The sequence below is a fragment of the Tenrec ecaudatus genome, chromosome 4 (assembly GCF_050624435.1).
Source record: "Tenrec ecaudatus isolate mTenEca1 chromosome 4, mTenEca1.hap1, whole genome shotgun sequence".
Taxonomy (NCBI): Eukaryota; Metazoa; Chordata; class Mammalia; order Afrosoricida; family Tenrecidae; genus Tenrec; species Tenrec ecaudatus.
Genome location: NC_134533.1, coordinates 62,861,479 through 62,887,333, shown reverse-complemented (window position 1 = coordinate 62,887,333; position 25,855 = coordinate 62,861,479). Strand labels below are relative to the sequence as shown.

At 41.3% G+C, this 25,855-nt stretch overlaps 1 protein-coding gene across 1 annotated transcript; it reads right to left on the bottom strand.

Annotated features, from left to right (window-relative positions):
- Positions 1 to 4,840: 4,840 nt before the first annotated feature.
- Positions 4,841 to 5,779, bottom strand: LOC142446712 (olfactory receptor 5P80-like). The gene has a single exon (XM_075548457.1). The coding sequence runs from the start codon at positions 5,777 to 5,779 to the stop codon at positions 4,841 to 4,843; it is 939 nt and encodes a 312-aa protein (XP_075404572.1).
- Positions 5,780 to 25,855: the final 20,076 nt, after the last annotated feature.

Below are 25,855 nucleotides of genomic sequence, written 5' to 3'. Positions count from 1 at the left end.
GCTTTTGTTATCTCATCCTTTAGGTTTTGTATTTCTCTTTGGTGCATGGCCTTTATTTCCTCTATCATTTTATCCCTTTTCTGTTTTTTAACCCCTCATATACTGTATGACTCCAAGAAGCATTCTGAAGATTTCTTTCTGCAGCAAATCAATGTCTGCTTCTTCTATGCATGCTGTTAGGTTTAGGACGTCTTCCAACATGTTCTGTTGTTTCTCATTTTTTTCGTTGAGGTTGTTGGGGCTGATTCCTGTTTGCATTGTGTTGTCTTAGAAGAGCCCAACGCCATTCTCCAGAGAGTCATAGAACACTGGGCTCTCTCTTTGAGACTCGTAGCAATACTTCTTCAAACTGCCTGAAGCTACTTGCACTGTGGGGTTGGACTACTGCTTTCTCCTCCTGTTGTTTCACTCTTTCCCTAGCTAACCAGTATTCTGTTATTTGAGGGCCAGCTGGATGGTCTTCCCAGGGGATGCTGGTTGAGTAGTTGTGGACCCAGGAGGATAGCAGTACACTAAATGACCTAACAGGAAATAGTGGTGGTGTGTCCCATGGTGGCTAGGGGTGCCTCAGATGGCATTCAGAGGCACCTGCTGCAACTGGAATGCCATGGAGGGAAGGTGAGTGAGCCAGCTTTGGTGTAGAGTACTGAGGATGGTGGGTGGAATTGTTGTAGTTGGCTAATTCACTGCATAGGTGGGGCAGAGCTTTCCATAGCAACATGGATTGCTGGAGAGTTTTTGCATAGCTGCCTTAGGCTGTGTAAGGCACTATAGCAGGGAGGAGGATGTTCCCTGAGCCTCATGGGACCATGGCACCCCTACCCCGCACCACTTGGAGTGCTGTGGAAGGCAGGCAATTTTCTCCAGCCATGTGAAGCACCTCAAGTGGCAGGCTGAACTTCCCCCAGCTGCTTAAAATGCCTTAGAACATAGGCGTGAGTTTCCCTGCAGCAGAAGATGGGCAGGATTTCCCCAGCCAAGTGTTACTCTACAAAGGGTGTTACTCCCCAAGCTGGGTAGAGGGAAGGTATAATTGCCCTTGGCAAAGGGGAGTGTCCTGGAGACCAACAGTGACGTGTGAGAGGAAAGAGTGGGGACAAAAATAAACCCACTGAGACTGGTATGGGGGAGAAAAGAGAGGGCAGCAAAAGTAAAGATTTAGTGAGCCCCGATCACCTGACCATGGGGCTGGAGGGGTTTACACCCTGCCCAAAGCTCGGCAAGCTGTGGCTGGGTTGAAGTAAAGCCCTTGAGCTGGCTGAAGGACCCTAGCTCTGGCTGAGACTATAGAAGGGGTAAGTTTAAACCTTAGCCAGGCAACAGGGTCAGCCAAAAGCCCACAACTCTTCAAAACCTAGTGGATCTGTGCCTATTTACGAAGCTCCTCCTGTGATTTCTCATTGTGGACTTTCCTCTCAGTGACTCTCCTGCGCTGATGTCTGCAGGGTCCCTCTAGTATGTTTTACTCCATCTCCATCTTGCCACCGTAATATTTCTTTTAGTTTCTATCCATACACTAGCCCAAAGATCCCTTTACATTGATAGGTATTTGTTATAGGAACACCACACTACCTGGTATCAAAATTCGCATTCGATTCCTATGACTCCTGTAAAAAAAAAAAAAAAGGATTATTTAACTGAGTGTCTTAAGATTATGTACAATTATTTTTTATGGTTTTAGAGGTTATCAGTGTGAAAACAAGGCACTGATAAGGCCATGGCGTTTCTGAAGGCTCTCAAAGGGATTCTTCCTTGCCTCTTCAGGCTTGTGTTTGCCAGTAATTCTTGCTGTTACTTGTTTTGTGGATGCAGTATTCTAATCTGTGAGGTTCATCCCATAACATTATCTCTCAGTGTTATTGTGTACATATTTACCTTGTTTTATAGGTATACCAATCATTGAATTATAGCTCACTTTAATCCAATATGACCTTATTTTAACTTGATTACATTTACAAACATTCTATTTCCAAATGAGGTCATAGTCACTGATTTTAGAAGTAGACTTAAGCACATCTTGGGGAACATGATTAAATTCCTACAAAATGCAATGATGAACTGTTTTCCATTTTCTCTTTATTATGGCCATTTTCTCAAAATTAGTTCCAGAATTTTGTGTTACGCTTTGTAAGAAAAGCAGCCATCTTACTTTCTCTTTATTACTGAAATATATGTACATAAACACACAAATGCTTTATAACAGTTCATATTTATGTTAAAATCCATAACATTTACAAGTACTTTAAAATTGCATTCTGTTTTGTAGTACAAAAAGAGTGAAGCCATTTCATAGAAGGCAATTGCTTTGTACACAAAATGATGGTATTTTTAGAAGTACTCCAATCTCTCAACTTTTATGTATCACATAGATGTACATTTTTAAAGGTTCAGAATTATTTTATTTACTATCTGTTCTTTATAGAAGAGAAATAAGCCTATTTTAACTGCCAATTACCTTCCCGGGGCTGTCTTTTTCTTTTTGTTTCTTAGACTATAAACAGTGGGGTTAAGGAAGCTGAGAAAATACCAAGTAGGATAAACAACAAAGAAGGGGGAAAAAACATCCCACTTAAGCATGGTACCAAAGCAATGAGAAACTTTTGAAAGTGCTGGGAAAGAAAAGACACTTTATCTGTAGAGAGGAAAAAAGAGAGAATTATATCACAATTCTTTTGAAAATCCATGGAAGCAAGAAGAAAGCATAATCATGTATTTAAAATATTGAAACAAACACACACACCAATTTATAATTTTTTTCAAATCATTTTATTAGGAGCTAATACAGGCATCATACCATTAACAGTTCAGTTACATCAAGCAATATTGTAACCCCCAATAAATCCCACCCTCCACCTCATGGAACCCTTATTCTAGTTGTTGTCTCTATAGGTTCATATGTCCTGGGCTTCATATAGCAACAACAGCAAAAATAAAAAAACATAGAAAAATACATAATAAATATTTCAGATCCAGCAAAATTATCCTTCAAAACTGAGGGAGAAATAGTTTTCCTCATGCAAGATGAAAGCAGACTGTCACCAGTAGACCTGCTTATAGAACCAAACCAAACTCACTGCCATTGAGTCAATACTGACTCATAGCAACCCTATAAGACAGGGTAGAACTGTGTTTCTGTGACAAAAACTGTGGGTTTCTGCAACTGTAAATCTTTATAGGAGTAGAATGCCCTGTCTTTCTCCTATGGAGCAACTGGTTGTTTTGAACTGCCAACATTGCGGAACAAAAACCAATATGTAACCATGTCACAGGACTCCCTACCTGCCTACAAGGAGCATACTATATTCTATACAGGGTAGAATAACAGAGGCCATAAATTTCCATAACGAGAGGAAAAGTTATAAAAGAATTCATAAAGGTAAAATAAAATTTTAATTTTTCTTAGTAATCAGTTTGTTCATTTTCTTTATCCCTCCTTCTCCACACTGGTTTCAGAATCAATATTCTCACATGATTGGCACTATTTCTGCTCTGTAGACACAGGGAAGAAGAAACCTGTGGAATTTGGCAAATTTTGAGAAGTATAAATGAAGTAGTGTCGAATAGAAAGTAAATTAGTCTATGAATACCATCTACATTCTAAAACACATGTGAACAACACAAATTTAGTTATGTATTTGTTATAAGCACAAATGTCCCAATAATATGCCAAAATATGAAAGATATACTGTGTGTATCATGATGCACTCTAGGTCTAAAGAGAACAGCCCTCGTGGTGTCTAAAGGAAAGGAAGAAACTTGAAGTGGTGTCCAGGGCTTTTGGTCTCTGGTGGCCCAGAACTCTCATTATAGTCCCCAGGGAACTAAGCCTAGTTGTACTGAACAGAAAAGACAAGACCTTGTCTTCCATCATACATTGCATAATTTCAGGCATAAGATGGACTCATTACAGAGTTTTGAAGAACTTAAAAGGTTGAACATGTATTCCTAAGTGACCTTACAAGAAATAGCAGAAAACAAAGTCTGGGTTGTGCGACTTTTGAAATATTCATATCACTTAAATGTTTCACAATTAAAGTATTGAAAGTCACTGCAGTGACTTTTCATTTGCATAAGTTAAGAATTATATTTTACATCATTGTTTATTATGAACATTGTGTTTTAAATTTTAGTAAACAGGTAGCTGTAGCTACTAATGGACAATTAGAAAGTACTGTACAAAATAAGGATAAAATTGGACTGAGAATAAATGCTGCTGTTGTTTTCCAATTCAGTTGGCACATATCAACGACAATGCAGATGGCTTAGAAAAACTGTGGGGGGAAAAACTACCCAAAATTGCAAAGTCTAGAGGATAATCAAGTATGAGAGAAAAAGTCCCCTTACGTAGGTGAAATGGAAGGGCTAGCTGAGTATTATGGGAATTTTGTTAGAAGCAAGTACTGTTGAGCATCAAAGGAGCATTGCCATAGAAGAAGAATCCAGGTTATAAACATCTGAACACAGGCAGCTGTATTGATGTTCAATGCCATTAAGTCAGTTTTGGTTCATACATGGTGATAGTTCATAGCCATCATCATCAATGAGTTACACCTTTGTGTCTGTAATCATGAAGATCATATCTTTAAGGGGAAGATATCTTGGGGAACACAATAGTATCGATTTCCCATTTTTTAAATTTCAGAAGTGTCCACAGATGTTAAATACATTCAAGGAGCATGAACTTTTTTTTCAAAATATCTGTACTTACAGATGCAATATGTGAAAGGGAGCAAGTATGAAACAGATATTTTCTATTTAAATATTCCTAATCTAACATACCTATGTGTAACTTGAAAACATATTAATGTAAAGTGAAATTTATTCTAAAAACCAGACTTATTCAAGACCACCAGTGTGTTCTAGCCATCAGTTTTTTCATGGCCTCTTTGACATCTTTGTTCCTGAGACTGTAGATGAGAGGATTCAACATGGGGATGACCACCGGGTAGAACACAGACACCACCTTGTTCTGGTCAGAGGAGTAGATGGATTTGGGCATCACATAAATAAAGGTAAGGGTTCCATAGAACAGAGTGACTGCAGTAAGGTGGGAGGTGCAGGTAGAAAAGGCCTTGCGGCGGCCTTCAGTGGAACGCATCTTCAGGATGGTGATGAGGATGTAGACATAGGAGACAGCTATGACAAACACTGTGACCACAATGATGGAGCCAGAAGAGATGGCTGGTATGATGTCAGAAGTAGAATCATGAGAACAAGAAAGCTTCAACAGTGGTGAATAGTCACAGAAAAAGTGGTTGACTACATTGGGTCCACAGAAGGACAGACGTAATAAACAGCCAGTGTATGTCCAGGCATTTATACACCCACCTAGGTAGCATATCCCCACCAGGATCATACATATTCTAGGGGACATCTGAATGGAGTAGAGCAGGGGTGAGCAGATGGCCACATAACGATCATAGGCCATGACAGCCAGCAGGAAGCCCTCAGTTGTCCCACATGTAACCACAGAACAGAGTTGAGCTACACAGCCCATAACAGGGAGAGCTGTTTCCTCCCTTAAGAAGCCCATGAGCATGACAGGAGTGACTGACGAGGAATACCCAATGTCCACAAAAGCCAAATGGCAGAGAAAAAGGTACATTGGAGTATGAAGCTGAGGGCTGCTTCTGATTAACATGATGATGCTGATGTTTCCCATGAAAGTGACAACATAGATTGCCAGAAACATAACAAATAAAATAGCACCCGCTGTCGGATCCTCTGTTAATCCCAAAATAATGAACTCTGTCACAATTGTGTAGTTTCCAGTTTCCATCTATAGTGATTGGAAATGGTGCCCACTGAAAGCAGAACAAGCAGAAATTAGAGTGGAAACTTTATAATATGGATACTTATGTTTACAATGGCATGTAATAAAATTTTCAACATAGATTATTTAAATTTGTTTTTTCATAGAATGCTCTAGTATATAATATCTCATGTTAGACATGAAGATATACATATGCATTCATTAATGTAAGGTCAGAAATGCTCACAAAAACCCTCTTTTAAGCATCGCTTGCTCAATTTATATTTGCATCATGTGGTTAGTTTACATGTCCCATGAGAAATAGTTTCTCATGGGAGCATATTAAAGATAAGGGCCATTAGGTAGTTCAAAACCAAGTAACAAAAGGTTCCTAAGTGAAAAACATGATGAAAGAGAGGTAGCCATGTCAGAATAGGTCAATATCCATAGGGCGGGTGAGGTCTCATTTCTTACATCAAAGAGGATTTGCAGTCATGATCAATGCTAGTTTTACAACTGGGTTCAGTGCATGCTAACTGAGAGGACACCGAGGAGGTCAGTCACTCAACTGAAGGCTGTGATTTTCACACAAACAAAAATTCTCAAAAAAGAATGCACCATCTAAGACCCAAGGCATTTGGAACGTGACAGAATACCAGTGAGGTCCTGGAAAGAAAAGAGTGGAGATGAGATGAAGATGAGAGAGAGATTCCTCTCAAAACCAAGCAGTGTGTCTGATTCAGGAGAGTCGGGCCAGTTTAAGGGGAATCCAGACATGTTCGTCAGGTTACTTCTGGAAGTCTTGACATGCTCCAGAGTTGCTTAGGACTGTGCATGACCTGGGGCTGTCGCAGGGGATACCATCTTTCTACTTCTCACCAATTTACATCCTTTTTAGTATAATCACAGGACATCAGCTTCTGGAAAGCTCTTCCTCATGCTCACTTGCCAGGTCTGCTATGAGTTCTAAATTGTATGCCTTTCATCCATCATCAAAATCCTAATTCCACTGTGGCAAATGGCATTGGAGGTGGACACAGCTGACCTCATCTGGCTTCCCTGTTGCCACGAGACAGGGATCAAATGCCGTCACTCTACATCCTTCTTTACTCTATCCTCAAATGAACATTCTTCCCACAGCACTCTAAATCTATGCTGGGTTTGATAACTTGCTGCATTGACCACACACAACTCACAGGCAGTACTTACAATTCAGGCAGTTAATTAGGTTACCACAAGTCAGGATCAGCAAACAGTAAGGATACTGTCACTGGTCCAGAGGAACACCTCTCCTCAGCCAGCAGAGAAACCTAGCTCTGCTCCAGTGTTTCTTGGCCACGTGACCCCATGGCCTTCACTTACATGGGCCAGGAAGTCAGCCCTCCAGTTGCTCTGTCTCACACTCCCATAGTCTTGGGCCAGATGAGAAGGGACTTCATATTCTTGGTGCCGTTCCTTTCTGTCTCCATGCCACAATTTCTGGTGCAGCTGGTCTCAGTGGTGTCCACCACATCAGAAAAAGGTCTTGGTTGTGCTCTTCAAAATGTCCCTGGATTTCTCTCTGCATCCCAGTTGGCTCCTATATACTGAGGAATGGCTTTGGTGGATGTAGGGTTTGTCTTTCAGCTGATCATACTCCCAAAGGATGGGGTCTTAAGACACATCCTCTAGGTAAACTTAAAAATGCCCCCATGGAACAAAGGGTATGCTTTGGTCGAGTCTAAAGATGCCCCAAGGAAAAGGGTGTGGGGTTAGGGCTTAATCACAACCCAATCCTGTCCATAAAAATAGAAATGAAACTGGAGATAGTATGGTAGAATTTTGGAAGGCCAGCAACTTATTCTTAGCATATACCTTTTCCAACAAAACAAAAGGCAATTAAATACATGGACTTGTCCTGATGGACGATACAGAAATCAAATTGACTAATCTATGGGAAGAGATGATGAAGAAACTCAACATCAGCAGCTAAAACTAGGCCAGGAACCAACTGTAGACAAGACTATCAATTGCTCATATGTACGTGCAAGTTGAAGGTGAGGAAAATGCAAACAAGTCCAAACCAACTCAAAACCTAGACTCACTGTCATCGTGTCAAGTATCACTCACAGTGATCCTATAGGACAGGCTGGAAATTCCCCTTTGCAGCCAGGCTGCAGCAATATAGCACTGATGAAACACACAACATTCCTTTGTTTTTTAATACTTCCTCCTCCACAACCCCCTCCACCACCACCACTATCATGACCCCAGTTCTACCTTAAAACTCCTGCTAGTCCAGAGCATGTACAATGGTACAGATAAGAGTTCTCAAACACAGAATCCAAATAGATAAACCCAGCAGGAACAGTAAGGGGGTAGTAATACCATGAGGGGAAGGCGGAAGGTGGCAGGGAAAGGGGGAGAAACTGATTCAATGATCAACCAATAACACACCCCACCCTCAACCCCACAAGGGGAAGATCAACAGAAAAGTGAGTTAAGGGAGAGAACAGATGGTATAAAATGTGAAAATAGTAATAGTTTATCATTTATTCAAGGGAGAGAAGTAAAAAAAGGGGCAGCTGATACCAAGAGGGCTCAAAAAGAAAGAAAATGTTTTGGAATGATGATTACAATATGTGTACAAAATGTTTGATACAGTTGGTGTATGGATTCTTCTGTGTAAGTGTGTGTGTGAGTGTAAGAGAGAGCTATATATCAAAGAGCAAACATACATTGAGAAAGCATCCAAGCACAGTCCAGATCAAGTCCATAAGTCCAATATTAACCCATGTGTCCGGTATTGTGCATAAATTCCTCTTGAAACTCACACAGCGCATACAATGATGATCACAGGTCAGTGGTAGGATGATGACAGATCAGTGTAGATCCAATGTCAGTGGACACATCTCAGCCCCGGTGTGGGTCTCCGTATAGCTTCTCCAGTTCCAGGGCTCTGGCTTCCATCAGCATGGCTCCATGTATTTTGTCAACAGGAAATATCAAGCAGAGAGAGAGTATGTCCAACCTCAAGGGAGGAAGAAATTCCCAGAATCTTCATGAGAAAGCCACGCTCCAGAGGAGGTATCAATCAGGCTTTGACCTGATTGACAGACTAGACTCCACCCCTTCATTCTTTTTCACGTTGGCATAAAATTGTTTAACTCCCACACGCAGTTATGCTTAGAGTTGGGCCCAATGAAAGGAGGATAATAAAGTAGAAGGTTTTAGAAAAATAAATGGAAGCAACATGTTACATAACAGAAAAATTGACAAGACACGAATACTTGCAAAATATAGAAGTAAAGGCAAAAAAACTTAGAGCACTACAGTTTTAAATTCTAGTTACCAGGAATAATACAAAGTTTTAAAATAGAAGCAGAGAAACTTAGATTTTCTATAACTTTATGGCAGAAAGGATTATATAACAAGCTGTATAAATAGCTTCTGCTTCTATGTATTCTTATAAGAGTTGTAAGAGCCCACAATAAAATGATTTTAAAAAAAGAAATGCCCGTGTGGGTTTCCAAGACTAACTATTTACAGTAGAAAGTCTCATCTTTCTTCCCAGGAGCAGCTGGCGGTACCAAGCTCCTTAACTTGTGGTCAGCAGCCCAATGCATAACCAATATGTCACCAGGCCTCCTTGAAACATATCCCCAACATATGACCTTCACTATACAAGTATACAACTTGAATTTTGAGAATGTCTCAAGAACAGATTTGACCCATTGAACACTACTGACAGAGGACCTGAGAAGCTGGGCGAAGACTTCAAGAATATCACACATGAGGAGAGCAAGAGTTCATTAAAATCACAGGAAAGAATGAAAAGGTCAGTGTGAATGTTGGAAGAGACTCTGAAACTTACTCTAAATCATAGAAAACTAAGGCACATACAAGAAATGAAGTCAAAGAGCTGAACAGAACATTTCAAAGGGCAGCTAGGGAAGACAAAACAAAATATTGTAATGAAATGTGTAAAGAGCTAGAGTTAGAAAGACAAAAAGGAAGGACATGCTCAGCGTATCTTAGACTGAAAGAACTCAAGAAAAATTCAAGCTTTGAGGTGCAATATTTAAAAATTCCAGGAAGCATCAAAAGAAGATGGGAAGAACCCACGGAGCCCCTGTACCAAAGGGAACTAGATGTCAGTCCATTATTTCAACAAGCAGCATATGAGCAAGAACCAGCGACACTAAAGGAGGAAGTCCAATTGTACTGAAAGCATTAGCCAGCAACAAGGCTCTAGGAATTGATGAAATACCAACTGAAATATCCATTGAAATGTCTCAAAAAGGCGATGAAATACTGAAGGCATTCCTTCATTTATGCCAAGAAATTTGGAAGACTGCTACTTGACCAACTGACTGGAAGAATTCTATATTTGTACACACTCCAAAGAAACATGACCCAACACAATGCACAAATTATAGAACAATATCATAGATCTATCATATGCAAGTAAATTTCTGAAAATTTCCCAACAATAGTTGAAGCACTACATTGACAAGGAGTTACCAGAGCTTCAGACTAGATTCAGAAGAGGATGTTGAACAGGAGCTATTACTGTTGATGTCAAATGGATCTTGGTTGAATGCAGAGAATACCAGAAAGATATTTACTTGTGTTTCATTGACTATGCTAACCCCAAGATTTCTCATATTATCTCTCTTTAAGATAACCGTAAATTTCAAAATTACCCATTTGTTCCTGTGTGAATTCGCTGTAAAACAGACTAAATTCCCTCCCTCTGCAAATGTACACATACACCCATGTCCACACAGGTGCTCATGCAAATACTTCAGCATCTGCAGCCATGGGCTCAACCAGACACACTGCTGTTAAACTCTAAAGCCAAAATGAGTTCCTTGAATATTGCACGTGGATTAAGGGACAGAATCATACCATATTGTGAACATGATTGCATAAGACAGAACTACAAACTTTATTAGCTAAGCATGTGATTTTTGTTATATGCTCTCAAATCAGTTCTAATTCATAGCGACTCATGTGAAACATAGTTCTTTTTTTAATAAATCATTTTATTGGGGCTCATACAACCCTTATCACAATCCATACATACATACATTCGTTGCCCTCATCATTCTCAAAATTCACCTCCACTTTGGTTCCTGGAATCAGCTCATTTTCCTTTTTTCCCCTCCCTCCTCCCTCGTCCCTCATGAACCCTTAATAATTTATAAATTATTATTTTATCTTAATTTACACTTCCCGGCGTCCCCCCTCACCCACCTTCCTGTTACCCATGCCCCAGAGAGGAGGTTACAGAAACATAGTTCTTTTATGTTATTGTTGCAGCCACTGTATCAATCCATCTTGTTCAGAATGTTCCTCATTTTTGCTAACCCTCTGCTTTACCAAGCATGATATCCTTTTCTAGGGACCAGTCTCTGGAGACAACATGTCTAAAGTATGTGAGATAAAGCCACATCATGCTCTATTGTAAGAAGCATCCTGGCCAAATGTTTTCCAAGATAAATTTATATAGACCATGTTAACTAGGCATAGACATTGATTAGATAAAAGCTTTAAAATTTAGAGTGTAATGGCTACAGTAGAGGGGCCATGGAGAAGAAGACAGCCCTCAGTAAAATGAATTGACACTGTGGCTCAACCCTAGGAAAGATTGTGAGGCCGGCTCAGGCACAGACAGTGCTTTATTGTTGGTTTCTGTTGTACATAGCCTCTCTATAAGTCACAAGCTACTCAGCAACACCGAACAACAGATGTCTCTAAGCAGGATTTGTTAGCAGTGTCATCATGGCATAGGAGTACTGTTGTTACAATAGGCCTGGTATCAAATTCTGACTTTGCCATTGACTGTCATTGAGGTTTTAGCAAATTTACATAAATTATTTAACTCGTCTCTGATACATCAATAGAAAGACCTTACAGTATAATGTAATGATACTACCCACTGCTCACAGAAATAAGTAGATGTTCAACAAATGATTATTTCCTTGAAATGACGAAACTTTATCCTTACATATAAAATTGAAAACAAGCATAGCTCTACTGGCACAAAAAGAAAATTATTACCTGCAGATATGTTTAACCTCTACAATGAGAACAAATCCAAAGACAAATACCACTGTAAAGTCTATATTTATGTGGGATTTGGGGCCTTTGGGGACACAACCCCTTGAGTACATGACATGTTTGTTAAAACTCTACTGAAAATCCTTCAGGACAAAGAAAATTACAAGTACACATGCTCATGAATATGTGAAGTCTAAAAACATCAATAAATTCTTTAAAGCTCCATTTCTATTTTATGCATATGAGAATTTTTTTAATTGAAGCTTTCTGGGGAAAATAGTAATTGCTTTCAATATATTTCTAGATGGTGCCACTTTTATTTATTTTTATTTTGGTAATTGTATAGGTGACAGAATATTTACCATTGCACCTTTATTTTTACACTAATTAAAAATTTTGAGATATGTGTAAATTTAATGCAAATAAAAGAAATTATGTAGAGTCAGTGTACTTGTTATAGAGTTTCCTCAATAATAAAATCTTAAAAATATAGGACAATATTAAGTTTGTATAGTGATTATGATACAATCAAAATGTAAGTTATTTCAATTATGTATAAAGATTCATTCTTTTTTTAATCATTTTATTGGGGGCTTGTACAATTCTTATCACTATCCATACATACATCCATTAGGTCAAGCGCATATGTACATTTGTTGCCATCATCATTCTCAAAATATTTGCCTTCCACTTGAGCCCTTAATATCAGCTACTGAGAAATTCTTAATTATGAAGCTGCTGATAAGTGTGTGTGGCGAGAAAGAGAAACCGTATATATAAGAACAAACATACAATGATGCCTCAGTTGTTGGACTCAATTCATTCCAAATTCATGTTTGAACACCAAAAATGTCAAGAACTGAACATGTTATTCCCATAATGTATAACCAAGTAATTGGCTCGGAAGCCCCAAAACTACGCTTACAAGTTAATTTTTCCAGTATTTTAAATCACTATGGAGGCTTTTAGCTTTCTTGCATAGCACTGTTTTGGGTATGCGCTCGCCATGGAGTTGTTTCTGATTTATCCAAATTATCAGTAACTTTTCAACCTTTTTTAAAATTTTATTTTTTATTCTTTTTATAAATCATTTTATTGGGGCTCATACAATTCTTATCACAATCCAAACATACATCAGTTGAGTAAAGCACCCGTATACGTACGTTGCCCTCATCATTCTCAAAATTTGCCTTCTGCTTGGGTTCCTGGAATCAGCTCATTTTCCTTTTTTCCCTCCCCCTCCCTTCCCGCTACCCTCTCCCTGATGAACCCTTCATAATTTGTAAATTATTATTTTATCTTATCTTACACTGCCTGGCGTCTCCCTTGACTCAATTTCCTATTGCCCATCCCTCAAAGAGAAGGTTACATGTAGATCCCTGAGATCGGTTTCCCCTTTCTACACCCCCTTCCCTCCCGATATCGCCACTCTCACCATTGGTCCTGAGGGGGTTCATCTGTCCTAGATTCCGTGTGTTTCCAGATCCCAACTGTACCGCTGTGCATCCTCTGGTCTAATCAGGTCCGCAAGGTAGAATTGGGATCATGATAGTTGGAGGCGTTTAAGAACTAGAGGAAGGTTGTGAGTTTCATTATTGCTACACTGAACCATGAGTGACTCATCTCCTCCCACTACCCCTCTGCAAGGGATGTCCAGTTGTCTACAGATGGGCATTGGATCCCCATCATGCACTCCCCTCATTCACGATGATATGATTTCTTTTACCCACCTTTGTTGCTTGAAACCTGGTCCCCTCGGTCCTTCATGATCACACATGTTGGTGTGCTTCTTCCATGTGGGCTTTGTTGCTTCTGGGATAGACGGCTCCTTGTTTACTTTCAAGACTTTAAGTCCCCACATGCTGTATCTCTCAATAGCTGGGCACCATCAGCCTTCTTCACCACACTTACTTATGCACACATTCGTCTTCAGCTTTTATGTGGGGAAGGTGATCACACAATGCTGGGTTTTGTCCTTTGGTGTCTGCTACCTGATCCCTTCAATACCTCGTGTTCACTTCGGCTTGTGTGCTCCTTCTCTGTGAGCTTTGTTGCTTCCGAGCTAGATGGCTGCTTGTTTGCCTTCAAGTCTTTAAGACTCCTGACGCTATATCTTTTTGATTGCCGGCACCATGAGCTTTCTTCACCGCGTTTGCTTATGCACACGTCTGTCTTCAGCAATCATGTCGGGAAGATGGATATCATGGAATGACCATTTAGCTGAGCAAGGTGCTGTTGTATTGAGGGAGTGTGCACGAGGAGACCCAATGTCCACCTGCTACCCTACTACTGAACCTATAAATATATGCACCTAGGTCTATTTCCCCCATAATCATAAATATATTTACATATGTACATGTCTGTATTTAGGCTTCTATGTATGCCCTTTGCCTCCTACTCCTTTCCTCTATTTCTTTATGCTTTCCTCCTGTCCCACTACCATGTTCAGCCTTCATTCTGGTTTCAGTAATTCCTCTCAGTTACCTTGCCCTTGATTACTCCTTACCAGTCCTCCCATCCCCTTCCTGCCACTGGTTTTGAACTGCTCATTGTTCCCTTGTCCCTGGGTTGGCCAACACCTCCTCCCTTCCCCTACCTCCCACACTCTCATGTCCCTCGGGACCAAAAAAGAAAAAATAAAACTTGTTCGATGTCTGTTTGTTGACCTTTAGGAGTGTTTTCCGGATGAGTCTGATGGAGTGCCACGTCCTGGCCCCAAAGACCATCCTTTATACTCCCTCGAGACCTCCTTCCTCTGCTTCTCCCGCCACTCCATTGCACGCCCCCACTGTTTTGCCTGAGTGTGGTGGGGTCAGCTCAGTCGCACATCCCCCACTGTGTCTCAGGTGCTCCCCCGTGTAGGGCCATGGGTCAGTGCAGGATGTTGCATCTCGCCATGGGACCGGATATATGGTCCTCTCTATACAATCAGCCCTTCGAGCTGGCCTATCGTCCTCTGAGCTTGGAGGGCCCAGGTGTGCTCAGCTCCGTTCTTCATCCTTCCTTTGCTTCAGCTTCCTTCTGGATGTGGTGTGGTAGGTCAGTTTCTTTCCCATACCAGATTATCTATTTTCATTTTCTGTGGTACTCCCTTCGATGGTGGGGGTCGGCTAATTCTGGTTAGGGCTGGCGTATGGTCCAGTCTCTTTGTGGATTCCTCCACGCATTACGTTGCCCTCTTGGTTTGGTGTTTCATGGTGGGGTCCGTACGTATGTTCCAGTTCTGTGGGGACACAATCAATACTCTCCCCGGGCAGGTTAGTACCCTCTTCCCCTCATGCCATCCACTCGGTTTCTCCCCATCCCACTTCTCCCTCCACCTGCCCCACCTCCCCTTCTTTATGCTGGGCTCTCATGTACCTCCCTAGGTGTGGCCTGCCCTCCGTCCAACTATCTATGCTTCCACCTATTTACTGAGAAATGGATGTTTATTCTTCTATTCCTGGCATGCTGATTGTACTTACCTCAGGGGACTCATGTTATACTGGTCCTTTTGAGTTTGGCTTACCTCCTTCCAGCTCTTCCCATGAAACAATGTGTTTCTTGTGATTGCCCATGCTTTTCAGTGCTGCATAGTACTCCATTGTGTATGTGCCAAAGTTTACTAATCCACTCATCTATCGATGGAAACTTAGGCTGTTTCCAAGTCTTTGCGATTGTGAATTGTGCTGCAATAAACATTGGAGCTCATATGACTGGTCGTGTTTTATTTGCTGCTTCCCCCGGGTATATGCCCAGTAGAGGAATGATTGGGTCATAAGGTAGATCAATTTCCATTTTCTTTAAATATCGCCAATTTGCTTTCCACAGTGGCTGTACAAATTTACACGACCATCAGCAGTGGAGAGGGTTCCTACTTCACCACAGCCCCTCCAACACTTGTTGCTCTCTGATTTGCTGATTTGGGCTAGCCTCAGGGGTATTAGGTGGTATCTCATAGTTGTTTTGATTTGCATTTCTCTTATGGCTAAGAACGTGGAACATTTTCTTATATGCTTGTTGGCCATATAGGTCTCCTCCCTAGTGAAAGTTCTTTTCAGTTCTTTTGCCCACTTCCTTAGGGGTTAACCGTTTTCCTCTTTTTGCAGGTCATGATGGTGTTGTAGATTTTAGTAATGAGCCCTTTGTCCGATGTGTCATTACTAAAAATCTTCTCCTAGTCTGTGGGTTGTCTTGTCACCCTCTTGGTGAAATCTTTCCAGGTGCACAGGTGCTTTATTCTTATTAAATCCCATTTGTTGATTTCCAGTTCACCTGTGTGTGTACCCTTCCTTATTTCAGTGAGCCTATGAGTTGCCTGTGACAGTGCTCTGAGGTTAGTCCCAATTCCATCCTTGATGATCCTGAAGGTTTGGGATTTAACTTCTAGGCCTGTGATCCACCTTGAGTTTATTCTTGTGCATGGGGTGAGGTAAACATCTTGTTTCATCTTTCTACATGTGGATATGCATTGTTTCCAGCACCACTTGTTTAAAAGGGCATCTGCTTCCCAATGATGGTTTGGGGACCCTTGTCAAAGATCAGTTGTCTATGTGCTGATGATTTTACTCTTGGGCTTTCTATTCTTTTTCACTGGTCTGAGTGTCTGTCGTTGTGCCAGTACCACACTGTTTTGACTACTGTAGCTGCATAATAGGCATTAAAATCGGGTAAGGCTAGTCCTCCAACTGTGTCCTTCTTGAGGAGTTCTCTGCTAATTCTGGGTTTCTTCCCTCTCCATATGAAATTGGTGGTCAGTTTTTCCAATTCTTTGAAGAAGGTTGATGGTATTTGACTTTGTATAGCATTGAACTTGTAAAGTGCTTTAGGTAGGACTGTCATCTTTACTATGTTGAGCCTTCCAATCCGCGAGCAGGGGATGTTCTTCCATTTGTGGAGGTCACTTTTGGTTTCTTGTAGTTTTCATTATGTAGGTCTTTAGTATTTTTTGTAAATGTATTCCTAGGTATTTCAGTTTGTTCTTAGCAACTGTGAAGGGTACTTCCTTCTTAATCCCCTCTTCCATGGCCCTGTCCGATGTGTATAGAAAACCTACCGACTTCTGTTTATTGATCTTGTGTCCTGCTACTCTTCCATATTCCTCTCTCACTGTAAGTACTCCAGCTGTGAAGCTTTTGGGGTTTTCAATATACAGGATCATGTCATTTGCAAATAGCGATAGTTTCACCTCCTCCTCTCCCATTTGGATCCCTTTGATGTCATTCCGCTGTCTTATGTTGTTAGCCAGAACCTCCAAAAATGATATTGAATAGAAACGGGGACAGGGGGAATCCTTGTCTTGTACCCTTTTTCAGTGGAATTACTCTTGTCTTTTCTCCATTGACTATGATGTTGGCCATTGGTCTTTCATAGATAGCTTGTATAAGCTTGAGGAACTTACCTTCTAATGCTATTTTCATGAGTGTCTTGATTAGGAATGGGTGCTGGATGTTGTCAAATTCTTTTCTGCATCTGTGAATATTATCATATGGTTTTTATCCTTTTCCTTCTCGAAGCGATGTATAATATTGATGGATTTTCAGATGTTAATCCAACCCTGCCTCCCTGGGATGAATCCTACCTGGTCGTGGTGGATGATATGTTTTATATACTTTTGTACTCTATTGGCCAATATTTTGTTAAGGATTTTTGCATCTATGTTCATTAAAAATAATGGTCTGTAATTCTCTATACCTGTGGGATCTTTGCCCTGTTTGGGTATCAAAATAATGCTGGCTTCGTAAAATGAGTTTGGGAGTTTGTCATCCTCTTCTATGTTATAGTAGAATTCTGCTGTGAAACCATCTGGCCCTGGGGCCTTTTTTGTTGATAGGTTTTTGATGACCCTCTCTATTTCTTTTTTCGCTATGGGTTTGTTGAGGTTCTTGATCTCTGTCTGAGATAATCTTGGGAGAAACTGTTTTTCCAATTATTTTTCCATGTCTTCCAGGTTTCTGAATTTGTTAGAATACAGACCTTCATAGTACTTTGTGATTATACTTTTAATTTGATTGGGGTCTGTTGTTATTGCCCCTGATTCATCCCTCATCCTGGCTATTGATGCTTGTTCCTTTCTGTCTTTGGTAAGCTTTGCCAGAGGACTGTCAATTTTGTTAATTCTTTCATGAAACCAGGTTTTGGCTGCATTTATCTTTTGCATTGTTCTCTTGTCTTCCCACTGGTTTAATTCCACCCTGATTTTTATTATTTTGTTTCTCTTGCTATTGGGGGGGTTGTTCTGCTGACTCTGTTCTAGTTTTTGGAGGTTTTGTGTTAACGTATCTGTCATACGCCTTTCTTCTTTTTCCATGTATGCATTTAATGATATCACGCTACCTCTGATAACTGCCTTTGCAGTGTCCCATAAGTTTTGATATGTTGTATGCTCATTCTTGTTATTTTCTAGAAACTTCCTGATATCCTCTCTGATCTGGGCCTCTGCCCATTCATGTCACAGGAGATCATTGTTCATTCTCAAATTGGTTGCTCTTGCTTTACTGGACGTCCTCTTATTAATCTCCAGCTTTATGGCATGGTGATCTGACAACGATGTCTGAATTTACTCAGGCTGGACTTGTGTCCCAGCATGTGGTCTATTCTTGAAAAGGATACATGTGGAATTGAAAAGAATGTGAAACCCATTGCTTTTGGATGGAAAGCTCTATTGATGTCTGTCAGGCCCTGTTTCCTAATTACATTGTTTAGTTCTCTGGCCTCTTTACTGAACTTCTTTCCCATTGATCTGTCTTTCTCTGATAATGGAGTGTTTAAAGTCGCCTATTATGATTGTTGATTCTGTGATTTCTTGTTTCATCTTTTTAATAGCTTGACAAAATTCGCCGCACCATTATTAGGGGCATAAATATTCAATATACTAAGTGCTTCCTGGTTTTCTGAACCTTTGAGCATTATGTAGTGTCCCTCTTTGTTGCTTTTTATGGTTTGGATCTTGTGGTCCATTTTGTCAGGGATTAAGATAGCCACTACTGCCTTTTTGGAGTTACCATTCGATTGGTAAACTTTCTGCCAACCCTTTATTCTTAGCATATTCTTGGCTGTGCGCTCAAGATGTGTCTCTTGAAGGCAACAGATTGATGGATTATGTTTTCTGAGCCAGTCCTCAAGCCTTTTCCTTTTAAAGTAAAAATTGAGTCCATTGGAATTCAGAGTTATTATCACTATCTGTGGATTCATATTTGTCATACCCTGTTTTGTGTTTTGGGTATTTACCTATCTCACTTCATATCAGTGTGCTGTGTTTGAGTGGAGAGTTTCTATCATGTCCTCTTTTCCAGCTGAGACCCTGTTGTCCTGGTAATTGTTGCTGGCGTGTTGTTCTTGGTGGAGGTTGATCCTCTGGCCATAATGAGTCAGCCAGTATCTTCCGCTGGGTCGGGTGACTTGCAGCATATTCTTTGAGTCTTTCCTTGTCTTGGAAGACCCTTATCTCACCATCTATCTTAATGGATAACTTGGCAGGGTACAGGATTCTGGGGGAGGCATTTTTTCTTTCAGCTTTTGGAAGATGTTGCTCCATTCTCTCCTCTTCATGGTATCTGCTGATAGGTCTGAGCATATTCTTACCTGCAATCCTTTGTATGTGACTGTCTTCCTTTCTCTTGCTGCTCATAAAATTTTCTCTTTTTTCCTCTAAGTTGGATATTTTTACTATTATATGTCTTGGCGTGTTTTTCTTGGGACTTAGTTTAGCTGGCCTTTCTGCTTCCTGTCTGAGTTTCTGGTTCTCCCTTGTTAGGATGGGAAAATTTTCTTCCAGAAATTCCTTTGCTATCTTGGCTGTCAACTTTTGTGTTGTGTTGTGCTCTGGTAGACCCATTATTCAAATATTATTATTCTTCATATCATCTACCATTGATCTCAGGCTGTCGTCTCTTTCTTCAATTTTCCTATCTGACTGTCTTTCTCACTTTCTTAGGTCTGTGTGAGTGTCCTCGAGATCACTGATATGGTTCTCTGCCATCTCAAGCCTAATCGTAAGTTCTGTGACCTTGTGTGTGGCTTCTGCTACCTCCTCTGTTAGCTCATGCAGTTGCCTTTGATGGGTGGATTTCATCCCCTCTATTGTGGACTTCATCCCCTCTATTGTGGACTTCATCTCCTCTATCATTGCATCCTTATTCTGGGTTGCTTCCCTTAACTCCTGTATCACTGTGTGCAGACTTCTGAGGATTTCCTTCTGTGGCAAATCTGTTTCTGTTTCTTCTATGAGAGACATTAGCACTGCTACTATGTTTCATCTCTCTGTTTTGTTTTGTTTTTTACTGATATGGCCTGTTGATTTTTCCAAGATCCTTTCATAGGCCCCATGCTTCTGGGAGGCCAGGGGAACCTTATCTGTGTTAGTGTTAAGGATTCTTTCAGGTGACTGCCTATCACCTACTATAAGGATGAGTCAGACTGCTGTGTAGGCAGAGTTCCTCGAAGGCTTAGTTACCCACAGTGGTGAGATGTTTCAGCAACTAGAGTGGGAGCTGGAGCCTCAGTGAGTGCCCTTAGGCTGCTTTAACCTGGTTTGTCAGGGTACCCTTAGCAGCCCTTTTTTGGGTTTAGTAATAAAATAGAATTTAAAAGGTAAAAAAATTAAAAGATAATTTTAAACAAAATTTTGGGCAGAAAAATTAAAAATGGAGAGGGGAAGAAGGAGAAGCTATAAAAGAGGAGAGCAAAGAAGTGATAATAGTAGAAGTGGAAGCATAAGAAAAATAGAGATAGAAGGAAAACCTATAGAAAAGGGGCAGAAGAGAAATACTAGCAATAATGCAAAAGGATGAAGAAAGAAGAGAAAAGGCAACACAAAGTAAAAGAAAGAAAAGAGAAAAACCAGCATGAGATAAAAGATATATATATATATATATATATAATCTCATGCTGGTTCATATATATATATAAATTCCCTTCCCCCCCCCCCCCCCCGTTCTTTTTCCACTAAGCTCTAGTGATGCCTATTAGAACGTGGAGGTTGGGGATGCCTCACTTTCATAGGATGTGGTGCTGATCTGGGTTCCAGTGGCGGACTATGTGAGGGGAAAATGCTCTTTAGGTCAGCAAGCCCTTCCAGGTCCCTGCAGGCCTGTATAGTTGAGCCTATTGGCAGAGGCTCCACAGGCAGGAGCAGCTCCCCAAGGGCAGACCAAGTACACAGGTTGGAAAGTGCTATGACCGCGACTGGTGCTGAGAGAGGCACAGGCCGCAGAACCCACCTCCTCTACTAGCTGGGAAGGGCTGGGGCAGGCTTAGGAGCTGGCACAGGGGACCCCACAGGGCCCCTCGGGGTGGTGAGAGCCAGCTCGAGCACATAGACGGCTCCGGCAGGGACTGCAAAGCCATGTCCTAGGCTCCCCAGCAGGCGGGGACATTTATTGCTTAATGCGCCGGCCCTGTGAGCAGCGCAGGCAGGCTCCGCAGCAATGTGGTCTGAGCCAGCTCAGACAGCAGCAGCTCTGGCTGGAACACTGCGGACAAAGGCGCCTGTCCTCTACCCATGCTCAGAGCCCGGACCTGCCGGCCGCTGGAATCCCTGCAGCGCACCAGGGAGGGCAATGCCACTCCCGCAGGAATGCAGAACTTTGTCGCTTGTGCTCCCAAGTAGGCAGGGGCACCCACTGTTGTGCCTGGTGCTGTCAATGCTGGAAGGGGCGCCCTGAGCCAGGCCGACCTGGACCGGGGCTACAGGACCAGAGGCAGGCCAGCCTGCAGTGGCTCCAGCGAAAACGCAGTGCCTGGGATAGCAGCGGATGGGCTATGGCTCGAGCTGGCGGGAAGTGCTAAGCGCAGGTTCCTGCGCTGGGAGAGGAGAGTGCACTAAGCTGACGAGGGTGGACGGCCGGGCAAATGGAGTGCCGGTGGAGAGGTCCCAGGCAGCAGAGTGGGTGGATAGTCCTCCATGAGGGTCGCCAGGCAGCCCCTGATAGCCTGAAGGTAGCCCCTGATAGCCTGAAGGTCAGTTACCCGAGCCTTGGGTGCATGGAAGGAGGGACACGGGCCCAAGGGCAGATCGCTGCCACATGGGGAGAGAGGAACAGTGGGAAAGGGAAGCTTCTCTCCTAGTAGGGTTCCACGAGTGGGCAGCTGCTGTAGGGGGTACTATGACCACTGAGCGTGTCTCAGCAGGGCAGGCAAGCGACTCTGGGCTCAGGGTCCTGGTCTGGGGATGGAGTGGGTCTATAGCTAGTCGCGGCCGCGATGGTGGCAGCCTAGTGACTGGAGATGTCCCACGAATCAGGTCCTGGATCACCAAGGCCCCTGCTCAGGACAAATGCGTGGGGGTGTGGCTGGGGTGCTATCCCTGGGGGATATTTCACTCACCAGACTCCTACCACTTGGCTACCTGGACACGAAACCTGCTTTGTTCGAAAGAGCTCTCAGAGTATGCGGGTCCCCTGGTTCACCATCTTCCAAGATTCCTTCTTAACTTAGCCTATTATAGACAAAACAACTTCCTCTTGTCTCATTCATCCATTAATTTCTGGCAACCCCTGATATAGTCTCCTTTTATTTAAGTTTGTCCTTTCAATAATATTATATAGATATTTAAATTTATAATTTGTGCATCCATGATATTGAGTGAGTTGTGGTAGTTTGTATGAAAGTAGTCCACGTCAAATAAATTGTAAAATTGCAGTGTATACTTCATCTGTTAGCACTCTGACACCTTCCGAGTCTGTGGTGATGTTCCTATTTCACTCCTGACATTGGTCACTGAGTCTGTCTTTCTCTTTGTTAGTCTTGCTAGAGGTTTGTCTATTATATTAAGTTTTTCAGAGCCAGGTCTTTGCTCTTTTAATTTACTCTATTGAAGTTCTGTTATAAATTTCATTGATATATTGTTCTTTATTATTTCCTTCCTTCTGCTTGCTTGGGTTTATTTTACCCTTATTTTCCTAAATTTTTGAGGTGGGAGTCTTGAGGCTGTATTATACAGTATGAATTTAGTGCTATGCACTTTCCCTTTGAGAACACCTGTTTAAGTGCGCTAGGCTGCTAACTGAAAAGTTGGTAGTTCAAACCCACCTCGTCACTCTGAGGAAAGACCTGGTGATTTTCTTCTTCCTTTTTAAAAATCTTTTTATTGGTGGCTCATACAATTCTTATCACAATCCATAAATCCATCCATTGTGTCAAGCACTCTTGTACATTTCTTGCCATCATAATTCTCAAAACATTTGCTTTCTACTGGAGCCTTGATATCAGCTCCTCATTTTCTGCCCTCCATCCCCATTCCCTCTCCCTCATGAACCCTTCATAATTTATAAATTATTATTATTATTTTGTCATATCTTACTCTCTCTGGTGTCCAGGGAGTAGGTTATATGTAGATCCTTGTAATCACTTCTCCCTTTCTACCCCCACCTTCCCTCCACCCTCCCGGTATCACCACGCTCACCACTGGTCCTTAAGAGGTCATCTGTCCTAGATTCCCTGTGTTTCCGGTTCCTATCTGTACCAGTGTACATCCTCTGGTCTAGCCAGATTTGTAAGGTAGAATTGGGATCATGATAGCGGGGGAAGGAAGCATTTAAGAGCAAGAGGAAAGTTGTATGTTTCATCGTTATTACCCTGCTCCCTGACTGATTTGTCTCTTCCCAGTGACCCTTTAGTAAGGGGGTGTCCAGTTGCCTACAGATGAGCTTTGGGTCTCGACTATATACTCACCCTCATTTGCAATTTTATGATTTTTTTGTTCTTTGATGTCTGATACCTGATCCCCTCGACACCTTGTGGTCACACAGGCTGGAACGCTTCTTCCATACGGGCTTTGCTGCTTCTGAGATAGATGGCTGCTTGTTTACCTTCAAGCCTTCAAGACCTAATATACTATATCTTTTGATAGGTGGGCACAATCAGCTTTCTTAACCACATTTGCTTATGTACACATTTGTCTTCAGTGATCATATAGGGAAGGTGGACACACAATGATATGATTTTTGGTTCTTTGATGCCTGATATATGGTCCCTTCGACATCTCATGGTCACACAGGCTGGTGTGCTTTTTCTATGTGACTTTGCTGCTTCTGAGATAGATGGATGCTTCTTTACCTGAAAAGCTTTAAGAAGTTTTTATCAAACACTATATATTTTGATAGCCGGGCACCATTACCTTTCTTCACCACATTTGCTTATGCACACGTTTGTCGTCAGCAATCATGTCGGGAAATTTTTCATCATGGAATGCCAATTTAATAGAACACAATGTTCTTGCATTGAAGTACTTGAGTGGAGGCCCAATGTCCATCTGCTGCCTTAATACTAAACCTATAAATTTATTGACATATGTACATGCCTGTTTTTAGACCTCTATAAATGCCCTCTGCCTCCTAGTTATTTCCTCTATTTCCTTTTACTTTCTCTTGTCCCACTATCATGCTCAGCCTTCATTTGGGTTTCACTAATTTCTCTCGATTACATTGACATTGATTAATCCCTACCAGACCTCATACATCCTCTTTGCCACTAAGTTTGGATCACTTGTTGTTCCCTTGTCCCTGGATTGGTCAACATCACCTCCTTTCCACCCACCTCCCCCTCTCCCATGTACCACCAGAACCATCGGTCCCATGATTTTCTCCTCCAGACTGTTCATCCAGCCTATCTTATGAAGATAGACCTGCAGAGATAATAATATGCACACAAAAACAAGGCATAGCAAGACAAAGCATTAAAAGAGAACACAACAACAACAAAGAAAACCAATGACCAAAAATTAATTAATTAAAAATGAAAACCTGTAAATATTTCAAGGTCTGTTTGTGGTTCTTTAGGAGTGTCCTCCAGTCGAGTTCGATGAACTGTGATGCTCTGTCCCCAGAGTCTATCCTTTGTATTCCCTTCGAAGCTCCCTGCTCTGCTCTCCCACCACTGCTCTGCCACTTGCCCTTAGTGTTTTGCTTCAGTGTGTTGAGGTCAGACCAGGTCAATCCTGACACTGAGTTTCCAGTGTTGTCCCCCATAGGGCCAGCTTACATTTTTCTTAAGACTGAATGCAATCACTTTTTTTTACTTCAGAATTCTATGAATATATATTGAAAATTATTTAGTACATCATTTGTTCAGCTACAGGAGAGTTCCTCACTATGCATAGTTTATTATGAAAATTGATTTGTATAGGACCACCATAAGATGTACAATGAGGGACATTAATTGCTGATATCAGATGGATCTTAGATGAAAGAATACAATACTAGATAGATGTTTGTGTTTTGTTGATTAGGCAAATAAAAAATATCTGACTGTGTAGATTATTACAAACTAAGGATAATTAGCAAAGAAATAAATTTCCAGGGCATTTTATTGTGCTCAGGTAGAACCTGTATGTAGACCAAGAAACAGTTGTTTAAATAGAACAAGAGGCTATTGAATGGTTTAAAATCAGGAAAGGTTTATGATAAGGTGATAGCCTTTCATGAGACTAATTCAATCTATAGGTAAAGAAAATATTCTGAGAAGCTAGACTATTTTGAGGGAAATGACATTAGGATTAGAGAAAAGCTCATTAAAAACCTTTGATATGCCAATGACATAGCTATGCTTCCTGAAATTGAAGAGAACTTGAAGTACTTGCTGATGAAGATCTAAGACTTTAGCCTATTGAAGGATTCAGCAAAGTAGTAGGATTCATGGTAAACAAGCAGAAATGAATTTGGATACATGTATACCAGTGAAGAGAGTTCTGAAAAAGATATTTAGAAAACAATACTCTTCATTCATAATAGCCATACAATAAATGAAATAATTAGGGATAAACCTAAAAAAAGAAACATAAGACCTGCACAAAGAAAACTACAGAATAGTATTACAGGAAACCAAAATAGACCCACATACGAGAAGAATGCCCCATGTTCATGGATAGGCAGACTTAATATTGTGAAAATATAAATACTACCTAAAGCAATCTATAGATTCAATGGAATTCCAACCCAAATCCCAACTTCATCCTTTTAGTAAATGGAGAAACTAATGATCAACTTCATAGGGAAAGGGACGAGACCCAGGATAAGCAAAGAACTGCTTAATTTGAAGAACCAAGCAGGAGGTCTCACACTATCTGGCCTAAAAACCATA